This window comes from Limulus polyphemus, unplaced genomic scaffold (genome assembly GCF_000517525.1).
Source record: "Limulus polyphemus unplaced genomic scaffold, Limulus_polyphemus-2.1.2 Scaffold2395, whole genome shotgun sequence".
NCBI classification, from domain to species: domain Eukaryota; kingdom Metazoa; phylum Arthropoda; class Merostomata; order Xiphosura; family Limulidae; genus Limulus; species Limulus polyphemus.
Genome location: NW_013668005.1, coordinates 97,057 through 109,312, shown reverse-complemented (window position 1 = coordinate 109,312; position 12,256 = coordinate 97,057). Strand labels below are relative to the sequence as shown.

The window sequence follows — 12,256 nt, the reverse complement described above, 5'->3', positions numbered from 1 at the left end:
CAACACACCACTTTGGCCTTGAGTTCTCGTAGACGGGTGGCCTTGGGGTGGCTCCCCCTAGGGTCAATCGGCTGGTCCTGTTGGGCTAGGGTCAACTGAGTACCAGTGTTGGGCATTCTCAATGGGTATTGTGGACATTGTGTCTGATGTTGGTTTTGGGTATAGTGCTCACGAAACCCTGGTGTTGCTGCAGTATCCTTGTTTGGCATTGTAGTGTGTCCCCTTGTGGAACTCACGGTGGGTGGGTTTAGTGGGCACTGAATCTTTCTCTTTTCATTATAGATCCCCAAATCCTCAAAAAACTAAAATTGTAAAAATTCCACTCATTGGTAAAATGACCATGCTTAGGAGACTCAGAACAGCAGTCTTCACCCCATTCTGTACCTGTACCTCATTTTCTGATCTTGCATTCTTTGTCAGATAAACCTTTAGGGCAAATGTCTCCCTTTTTTATTCAGAAGAGATTAGAGGGGCTTGCTGGTTATCCAAAGACAGTAAAGAAGCTACGTTCTGGTGACATCTTAGTGGAAACATGTACACCAAAACACAGTGAACTCCTCTTGAATTTGCAGACCTTTGGGGATATACCCATTGAGGTTAGCCCATGCAACTTTGAATTCCTCACGAGTAGTTATTGTTGAGAGGGATTTGTAGAACATCCCAGAGGCGGAGATTCTCAATGGTTTCTGCAGCCAAGGAGTTTCTGCAGTGCGACAGATCTCCACTCGTAAAGACAGAATTATGATGCCTATCACTTTTCTCATTTTGTCAGCGGTTTGGTCATTCAAAGGCATCTTGTCGTGGTTCTGTGATATGTGTTCATTGTGGTGGCAAGGACCACAATGCCTACAAGTGGACCCTCACTGTGTTAATTATAGTGGTTCCCACTCCTCTTACTATAGATCTTGCCCTAAGTGAGTGGAGGAGAAAGAGGTACAGTGTTTAAAGACTGTCAACATTTCTTACCCCGAGGCTCAGAAGTTACTGTACCCTACTCCATCTCAGACATGCTCCACTGCTATGGTTGGAGTGTAGACAGACCTTTCTGAAGATTCTTTTGACCTCAATGGATGATTGTGTTGACAAGTCCACATCTACTCCTGTCTTTGTTCCCACCATTCCTTCCATGACTGCCTGGGTCCACCTCCTATGGCCCCAGCCTCTTCTGGTGTCTGCTTGGGTCCATCTTTTTTTACCCCGAGATGCAGAACAATCATTTGTTCACACCCTCAGTTGCTGGAATCTAAGTCCAATGACAATAGACCTCCTTCTGGTAAAGAAAAACAGCATGGTCATAAACAGAAAGGTTCTCCACCCAGTTCTCCTCCACGTACGTATAAATGATACAGTGGAACTGTCGAGGTTTTCATTCTAATCTCAATGACATTAAGGCCTTGATCGATTCCTATCATCCCATGTTTCTTTCCTCACAGGAAACACTCCTGAAACCTGCTGATACAGTCACCTTTCGGCAGTTTTCTTTATACCAGAATGACAGATTGTATGATGGACGAGTGCATGGAGGGGTGGCACTGCTGGTTGACCAGCATGTGTCACTTGATACACCCTTGGAGGCTGTAGTCATCCATGTTTCCTTGCATCGTGCCTCTACCTGTCTCCTGGAGAGACTTATGATCAATCAGACCTTTATGCTTTTGTTGAACAGCTGCCATCTCCCTTTTTACTCATGGGAGACTTTAATGGACACAATACCCTCTGGGATGGTGCTAATATTGATGGGAGGGATCGTTCTGTAGAGCGTATGCTCTAGGATGACAACCTTTCTCTCATCAATACTGTTTCTTAAACTTATTTTCATGCACCTAGTCAGTCTTGTACTGCCACTGATCTGTCAATCTGCTTCCCTTCACTTTTTTCCCACTTTTCATGGAGGGTTGACAGTGACCCATGGGGCATTGATCATTTTCCTATCATTTTGAGGGAGATTGGCTTTGGTCGATGCCACCCGACCCGAGTGCCATGGTGGAAGTTGGATCAAGCTAACTAGCATGAAAAACCAGAAATATAGTACGTACATGGTCTTTTTTTTTATGTTGACTGTTCATAAAACTTAAGCCTACGTTTTTATACTAATGGTTCCACTACACTAAATATATATATTTTTAATTTCCTTAAATAATGCACCTAAGAAGAGACAGAGTAATAACATGCAAAAAACAGTGTCCTATAACTACCATAATTTTTCTGACTTTCTAACTATGTGATAAGAGGCTTTAATAATTCAGGTAAGCTTGTTGATGTGATTCCTGTGAGAAATAATTTAAAACTGAACGATGAAATATACAATGCCTTGTACAGAAAACAATGTAATATCTATCATTTGATAAAATTGTGGCTTTCTGTTGATTATAAATAATATAGTGTAAAGCATCAGAAAACAACTGTTGGCAATTTGTGAAAGAGAGGATGTGACAGATGGACAGTGGGTCTGGTTTTCTAGTTTATGGCTCTGTAAACAAATAAGATTGAAGGCTATAAATATTATGTTTTGCCTAAGTAATATCTGTATTATAATGAGTAATTTACATTAAGTTCTGTACTTTTTGGAGGGGTGGTGGTAAATAAATTAGAGAAGTGGGAAGACCCAGAAAATAAATTTAACAATGAAACTCTCTACAAATAAAAAGTTGTGACATATGCACTTTTCCCTACCCTTAGGGATAGGGTTAAGCTATCTTCTGGAGTTTGGGCATTTGACACTATCTTGTGTATCTCCATCTCAACAAATTGTTACCTTTATCATGTATTTGTTTCATAATCTAGATATAGTAACTTTCTTTATAACATATTACAAAGCTGCCTTTCAGTACCTTGGGGCCATCCAGTGATATTGAATTTTTTTGTCACCCCTAGGCCCAATCGTATGTGCCACTCCCACTTTCTGTGGACCAGACATAGTCTCAACCAAGAGCTATAAAATTATTAAGGGTAGCAGGGTCAAGAATAGTGGTTTATTAGTTATAGCAAAGAGGTGAGGGGTAGCAAATAAAGAAGGGTTGCAAATTTTATTTTTAGCATCTGCCTATTAGTGTTTTGTTCACTACACATTTATATTCACTTCACTGCTTCATGCCCCCTCTTCCAATTCTGGCACCCTTGCTTCAAAGTCAATTTATTTTTGTATGTAACAGCACTTGGCATTCAAAAATGAGCATTTATGTGCAGTGTCATAACAACATGTTTTGAGTTATTAAAGTTTAAGCCATTATCAGAAACTGTTGACTTGTAATAAAAGTATGTACACTTTCATACCTTTTGTTGCTTATAATAGCTACTTATACAGAGCTCAAAATTTTCATAAATTTACTGATATAAACTGTAATGTTTTTATACATTAAAAGTACTACCTTTTATTGAAAAATGAGTTTTTAAAGAACTCCTGTTTTTAGTACTACATTTAAAAATTTCATCAATAAACATATAATCAAACCCTCGCGTATAGACTACGGTACAGTACTAGTAAAAGTCGTGTTCTTGTGGTAAGGAGAGCGCGTTTATTTAAAATTCTATTCTGTTATAAAGATATGGTTGTTGCACATACCATAGTTATTTTTCTAACTGCCTGAATCTTGAATATGTAAAGCATGAAATTTTTATTGACTGTATTTTGTAGTACTTTAGATAGAGTCATAAGACTCGTTCATCCATTTTGAGTTTGAGATCATGTATTTCACCACAACAGATGGCACCATTTCATTTGTTATTTCGGTCACATTGATAGATAGATATATAGACGGCCATGCCATTATTCCTTTATAGTAAGATTTAATAATTTGTACATGAAGTCGGTGAAATTTTAAGTAAGTCATGTAAAGGAGAGACATATTACACTTGTAGAAATTATTTAAAATTAAGGCTCAGATCATTTAAACTCCTTAACACCAAGTCTTCTTTCAAATTTTTTATTTATTTTTATCTTTACATTGTTAGTATCACATGAGTTAACTGACTTGTTTCACTTTAACAATTATTTTTACAGTGTGGCACCTCCTGTTACATTTTTTGTTTTTTGGATAAACCATTTTCATTATATCTTGTATCTTTAGTACAAATGAAAAACTTACTATTATATTTTACCACCATTTTATCAGTTTTAATCGCAAGATTAGGTATCAGCATGTATGCAGTTTGTATAATTACTCCAAATAACTGAAATGGAGAATTAAAGTTTATTGAGAAGAAGAAAGGAGTTGTATGTACATAAACATGTTGAAAAAAAAACTAGCAATTAATGTTAAGGAAGGGGTTAAATAGGAGGGGTAGAACTTGCTAAATTAAATGCAAAGCTTTAATAAATGTGTGTGGTTCTGAAGCAACATCTAGAGCTGTTGTACTGTCAACAAGTTTTCATCATGTGTATTATACATATATGTATATTTTATACCTTAGGATCTATATGTGGATGGTATTGCATGATTCGTATATTTTATACCTTAGGATCTATATGTGGATGGTATTGCATATTTCCCAAACAAATTGGAGGAAATCCATGACATAATGATTGAGAAGGAAATAAGAGTACGCACGCCACCAGAAGAAATTGAAATGTTACAGGAGCATCATGGGAAGAGTGGTAAACATGAAGATGAACAACAAACTGAAGAGAACATGTAGGATTTTGAAATTTTCCTATACTTCGCCTTAAACTTATCATCTTTTAAATAATATATAAGAGTTGTACAAAATATCTGAATCAATGAAATTTAAAATAAAAATTATACATCTCAAGTGTAAGTCAAGTTTCATGTATGTATGTCATACATATTATGTAGAACAAAACAAAATACAGGAGTTGTTGACATTGGAGAAATGGTCATGTTAATATGAAATGTAGGAGCTGTTGGCATTAGTGAAATAGTCGTGTTGGTCATGTTAATTATTCCACACACACTGTAAAGATTTTCTCAACAGTTTTTAAAATTGTATTATGTATATACTTGTAAATTTGTACGGTACTCATTGCAAAATTTAATGATGAATAAACTGTTCTGTCAAAGTTTAGTTCTTGGAACTTTTCATGTTAGTTCCTCTGGCTTTCTGTGAATGTATTTTTTCTAACACTGTAATGAAATGTTACGACAGCGGAGGTCACGTGACGCTAGTAACACGCCACGTGTTTCTAGAACGTTCATGAAGCGTCAGAAGACTACTAGATATGGGGTAGTCTTGTATATATAAGACCGGCCAAGAAGCGACGGGAACAATGTGTAATTGAACTGCGGACAAAGTATTGTTGAGTTGAGCACGTGAGACGTTCGTTGTGAATTATAGCGTTTGTTATAGCACGACTGTGGAAATTAAGTGTATTGCAAAGTTGTATTCAGAAAGAATAAACCAGTTTTATTTAAGAAAGGACTTGTGTCGCTAAAGTTTCGTTGGAACAAATTTACGGAAAATTAACTAACGAACGGAGACGTAACAGAAACATAAGCTTGTGTTTATTGTACATTAGCCTTCATGAAAAAACACCCATGTTCTAAAGAAAAGAAATAATTTTACATTTACACTCCAGGAGAGTGATTAATCACAATCATTGTTTGTTATCAATAAATGCCTAGTGCTGAGCTATTTTCACTGTAGTTCTAGAAGTGAAGACGGCTATAACACGAGGTAGACTCTATCATAGAATCTCAATACATGGTATCTATATATGATATTCTAAGGTGCACTTAATAGGGGTAAGTTACAAGACAACAATAATGGCTGTTTTGAAGAATTTGTGTGAGAAGAGTGTGAATAAGTCAAATGTAACATGAAAGGAAGAGACCGACAAAGTTATTTTACTTTGAAACAAATAAAACTTTATTTACAGTAAACTACCAGGTATTACTTATGATTTCTCGCAGGACAATTAAGTTTATATTGCCCTAACTTCTCATTGTAAAATGACAACAAGGCATGATGCACAGCACTTGAACTTCACATTATCATATAAAATGAACAATAAGAAGGGGGGAGGACAAGAAACTAACGTTTTTTGGGGGGGATTGTTTAGTTTCATACCCTCTCGGAACTCCTACATTTCCAAGCCACACATGTCAATAGAGCAGTTCTATTTTGACAGAAAAATGGGACCAGTATTTGTAACATTCCAATTCTCCTACAAGACCACACTATAGTAAGCAAGTTACTCGAGGCCTGGTCAACAACTTACCAATGCAGATGTCACAAGAGAAGATACTTGTTGTATTTGGACTGATCTCCACTTGTGTAATGCATATAACAATAAGTTTAGGACAAGTCAAGGTTGGAGATATTCTGTTAATCTTCTACTAAAATTTGGAAACATTTATCTGGATACACCAGAATAACAATGTATTCAGTTTATATGTTATTATTACCATAACATTTGTTACCAGTTATTAAAGGCTTACAACCATAACAATTGTTTGTCATAGCTCCAACCTTTCTTACTTTAGGATCATTCTCAGTCTGACTTTTAATTTTAAAGACCAACCTGAATTTTTAAATCCACATTTCTATCTGATGTAGTAGAATCATATGTTTAAGAATTTTACTTTGAAGATTATTCATTTTTGAGATAAATCATAATCTATAAATGGATTGAATTCTTTCAAGATTCTACATTTTTATATATATTAAAATTGAAGTTTTAAATATTGCAACTTTGGGTCTATTTATATGTTTAAGACAACTTAGGATGATTTTATGATTTTTGTGCAACATGCATACAGGATCATTGTTGAACATTGATCATTAACTTCATGTATATATATATATATATAGCTACATGCATTCATTATGAACTTCCTTGTGGTTTTAACAGATATAAGAATGTATAAAGAGAAATACTTTAGTTTTTCATTTAAATGTTATTCAAGTTTTCATGTACTGTCACATGTTCACTTGAACTTTGAACTTTTTAATTCTGCACATCTCCATCTTTTCTACAGGAAGTACAGACACTTTACATTTAACTGTTGAACAGTTACCTTTATATGAATGTAGTAAAATTTTACACCATTGTTTGACCACCAAACAGAACACCATTTCCAATAGGGAACAGGAGTGAATTGCTAGAACACTATATTGGTAACAGATTTAGTCAGCAGCTTTACAAGAAATTGGCACTTTTTCTGAAACTAGGGGACAAATATTTCAAAGCTAACATTCCAACATTCTTGCCTTTATTATGAGTTAAAAGTAACTAATAATGTAAAGCAGTACGTGCATGTTCTACCATAGAAGTACACTTATAGAGAGTACATTCTGAGAAAATACTATATAAGGAATAGTTCAGTTTTACATATTCTGATTCAGAACTACTTAGAAGAATTGGAACAACACAAATGTATTCATTTTCTGAACAAGCCAACAATAGATCTTTCTTTATTCAGGTAAAATCACAACTATGCAATATTCTGTCACATCTGCCAATGAAAATATTGGATACATCATGTTTCTTTGTTTATGTGGTGTATATTAAACAGCAACAGATGCTTATGAATATTTCAGTCTCTAAAATAAACCCAGCATATTCTTTACTGACCTTAAGTAAGCACAGAGTATGACTTGTTCTTTACATGATCAAAGCCAATTACTACAGTATTTAACTAATATATATTAATATTATGGGGAATGTCCTTTATTGCCTGAAAACTGTGTTATATCTGTAAAGTTTTATTTTTGTACATAAAGAATGTGTGAAGTTTCACATTTGATGTAAAATACATGTAGTACGACATAGATCATTTAATGTCATGTACACTCTAGCCAGCAGTGAACAACCTTTACTGTCATGGCTGACCATCAACATCAAGAGGTATGCTTCTCTGCTTTCATACAACCATCTGTTGGTACTATACGAAACAATTGGTCAAAATCTAGCACAAGTAAGACTTTTCAACAGCTGTTTACACAATGTAGACCAATGTTCATGTTGCCACAGTATATATTTAGACTGTTGTAAGGTAGGTAGAATGGACCACACTAAAATATTTTTAGCCAACTACTAACACCAGAAGCTCAAATGTCTACTATAGTATCACCGTCTAGGGCCAAGAAACCCACTCTAATGAACATGAAGAGAAAATTACTTGGGAGAATTACAGTGGAACAAAGGCTTCTACCACTCTGTGCTGTATACTTGGATATTGGTATACACTTGAAGATGTAGCCTTGAGTGTAAGTGAAACAAAAAGTTGCACATACATTCACGAAACAAATATCAGGTAGTTTTCATGTAAAAATCTTCTATATTAACGTTAGTGCTCAGAAAGCAAGTATTGTAAACACCTTTCAGCTTATGACTGTATTAGAATTCTTAGTGATTACTGACAGTTGCACTAATTATCAATGTTCTAGGAAGTGTTCTCAAACTTTGTGTCATGCCACAACCTCACTGGTGTTGCAGGAGGTTCCAAGGAGTTGAAAAGATGCAACAAATCTCTCTGAAGTTTTCTGTTGTAAATAGTAATGTAGTCCAAAAGAGTTGCTCCATTTTCTCAACCCGTTTACTATCTGGAAATGCATTTCCTTTTCTTTTTTTAATTTGTTTTACATTTTTTGCACAAAGCCACTCATGAGCTCTCTGCAAATAACTGTTCTTAATTTTAATTAAATTGATATACTAGAGAAAAGACAGTTAGCCAACAACACCCACCACCAGCTATTCATTTTCCATAGTTATACACAGATACGTTTGCATGAAAATTTGTTTAACGGCTTCAAAAGGATGGGACACAGCTCCAATTTGATGTTTGGATCTTCAAGCTATGGTACCTGCTAAACTCCTACTACCATACTTGATTATAATTGACTTTAAACCTAACCATAGTAATTTGGAGGTCAATATTTATGCCACAGCCAATTTCCTTGGGGCTTCTCCGTAAACGGCTTATCATCTTCCTCTTCGGCAGCTAGGTTGAGGTAGTACAACTCCATGCTCTTAATGTCCTCTGACTTGTCAACCTCCTTAACCTCTGATTCTTGATTCAGGCAGTGAAAAAGACTAGCTTGTCAGTGTTCAATATGTTTTCATGCATTATGTCACCAAATACTGTTAATTTTCCATGACTAGATACTTGAGTTTTCTATGGTTGGCCTTCCTATCCCTGATATGTCATGGAAGCAGCTTTAGTGCATGTGACTTGTGTCACTTTTCCATATGGAGATCTGTCTAGATTATGTTTCATACATTTTCCTGGGTCACATGGACAGCTTTTGCCACTGACTTTTTTTGTGTTTGTGGATTCTCATCTGTTACAAAATGCCACACTTTTATCATGGCACAAGTACGAATTATTGGTTTGATAGTCCTAGTGTTCCAAGTTGATCCATATTTCTTTGTTTTCTAATGCTATTTAGGGCAAGTGATATCCCAATCTTATAAATTCTGAATGAATACACCTTTATGATGTGAGTGTATGAATATTTTGTATCAGTGACTGAAATGTTTGATCACCGTCTTCTTTATATGTGAATCAGCTTTATTGAGGATAGACAGTGGCTCAGCCAAGTTGGGGAATTTGGCCAAAAACGTTTGATGATATGCATCAAAGCCTAGAAAGCTCTAGACTTCTGTTTTAGTCACAGGTTGATTCTTGCCCACTGTGATTCAATGGACATTTTGTTCTTGCCAAAACATAATAAAAAAACCTACGTGTATACTTATAAGAACACATTTTCCTGCCTTTAGTTTCAAGGCTTCTTTCTTATCTACTGAAACACATTCTCAGACTCTCGCCCACAAACTGAAATGTGCAGCCAAACAACAACACACCCTTCACATATATTGAGACAGTTCTCACATTGTAAGTAATTAAGTTCCTCTAGCTGCTCAAAGTGGATGGCACATTACACAGAGCATATGAAATAACACTAAACTGATTCCAGCCATGTGAGGTGCTAAAAGAAGTCATATGTCGATTTTTGTTGTTCAGTTCTACTAGCTAGTAGTAGGATACTAAGCCTAATATGCTCAACCAGCAGACATCTTCCAGTGGATCTAGACAATCGTCTATGAGTGATAATTGGGATGTGTCAGTTCACATTATACCTTCATGCACCTAAATTTCGTGTCCTTTTCCATAAAAATTCTTAAATGATTTCATTCCTTTGCCCTTCAACATTTGCTTTATTTCAGCATTGGTAACATCCTTGATGCTTCAGTGAAGCCTGCAAGTTGTTGCTTTATTGAATGACAAATGCGTGTGACTTCCTCTATACCTGCATTTGGGCAGTCCACTTCTCGCCTCTGATGAGTCATTACTGGTTGATTTTACTATGAGAGCTGACACCTGTATTACAAGTCATGATAACTTGTACCTTCCGTAGCAGGTCCATCTCTAGAACATCAATGCTAGGACCATGATCTTCATTCTGTGGGATATAGCCCTGATAACAAGTAACACCTCTTTGTTTACCTAGAACATATCTACTCCATTATTCAGGAATGAAGCAAGTACTGATTGTCCAGAATGATGACTTCATTTCTAATGCTTGATATAAACACCATTGTCTACCAAAACCTTAAACTAACATATCTTTATTAGCATGTATCAAGTTATGTAAGTCTGAGACGACCTTAACGACAACACCTTGGTACACAAGCAAACTGCTGTGTCTGCTTCGATTAGTAGCCAGAACCATCTTAGTCTCGATTAGTTTGAATTAGCTTGAGATGTAGCAGCATCTGCAGCCATAACCTGATATCGATTATCCCATTGTTGTCTGAAAAGAAATATGTTATCTCTCCTCTTCTACGGGATATAGTATGGAAGTTTCCAGTGTCCAAGCAACCCATAATTGAAGTAGCAATGCTACCATGGCAACAGGGCTTATATATTTCTGACTACCCAATAGTGACCAGTGGAATATTAGGTCTAGTATTGGAAGCTCAATGATATGTTGATGTCTCTGATGAAGTACATCTCGTAGAAACTTCAGCTTAGAACCACTACTATTGGCTCTTCTTTTCCAACAGTTTGTTCTATGTAACGATGACGGAAGTTATTGTGACAGAAATGGTCTCTGTCAGAGGCAAAAAATTCTAAACAGCCATCTGGTGCTACGTACACCCATTTATAAACCTGTGTATGAGTATTGTTTCATGATCTGATAATGACATATTTGTTAAAAATTCCCATTTGTACATTATAGATCATCTACGTACATAGCTAAATTCTTGTGGTGTCCACCATCTCAAGCTTCGGATTAAACTGTTTCGTTAGCTCAATACTCCATGGAGTCAGACCCTCAGTGCAAGTCAGTAATAACCCTGTGCCAGTTATTGAGTTGCTCATCATTCAAATATTCAACATAATATAATTTTAGTAACTCAAAACTCAGCATTAGGCATTGCACCACCTCTCCTGAACATGGTTGTTACAAACAATTACTTGCCCAAAATACTTCAAGAAATGACCCTCTGCAGTATCCATGAAGGCTAAATGGGTACATTGTTTCAATTGACTACCATTGGACATCAGCATTAAATATATAAGTACACGTTTGGTTTTTCATCCACTAAGTGACAGAGATGTCAATTAAGTCAAAGGTAGTTTCTTTTAGTGTCTAGAGGCTTCAACAAATGCAGCATCTTCTGGTGTACTTCATCCTCCAGAGGCATCCCAAGCTACTTTCTGATCACCAGTGACTCCTGCAACAAATCATGGAACTAGACTGTGTTGATTAGTGGCCACGTTGGAACCCTATACGGAATGCCTCATTTGGTGTCAGGACATAGAAGTGGTTCCTCTCAGTGGTGGCTCCTACAGACTCCTCAGTAATTTAATAGATTCTGGACTGAAGCTTAACTCATTGTTTCGGAGGTCAGAAAAATTGTGTTAGACAAGGCCGGCAAAAACTTTCACATGCAGGAGAAAACTTACCCTAGGTTGTACCACATACTCAGATATTGACTCATCATAGTTTCTGCTTCCTTCATTTCTACCATAAGCCATTCTCCTTGGTGGAGAATACTTTTGAACTTCAAATAAAATTCATCTCACAATTTTAAAAATAGTACAAACGTGAAAGCTCATCTGATTTACAAATAAAGTCCTATTCATAACACCAAATATCTGACTGGATAACTTAGTCTGTTGTATAAAATGTACTTATTTCAGTTAATAGACTAAAGTGTAAATAAATCAAAATCGATCCCTCCCCCTAAAATAAAAAAGGCTGACACAGTTGTTTCACTTTATTCACAGTAATGTAAACTACAGAGTATTTATTGAATGTGATATATCGAAAGATATATTAATCTATT

At 35.9% G+C, this 12,256-nt stretch overlaps 1 protein-coding gene across 2 annotated transcripts in view; it reads left to right on the top strand.

Moving 5' to 3' along the window:
- The window catches only part of LOC106466844 (protein NRDE2 homolog), a 53,672-nt gene that overhangs the window by 30,980 nt on the left and 10,436 nt on the right, over window positions 1–12,256 (top strand). Inside the window, exon 11 of one of the 2 annotated variants that reach the window (XM_022394909.1) lies at window positions 4,459–4,631. In XM_022394909.1, the coding sequence (XP_022250617.1) occupies window positions 4,459–4,631 (173 nt within the window). Of the gene's footprint in view, window positions 1–4,458; window positions 5,023–12,256 lie in introns of those variants that run through there. The other variant, XM_022394910.1, reaches the window with a different exon arrangement.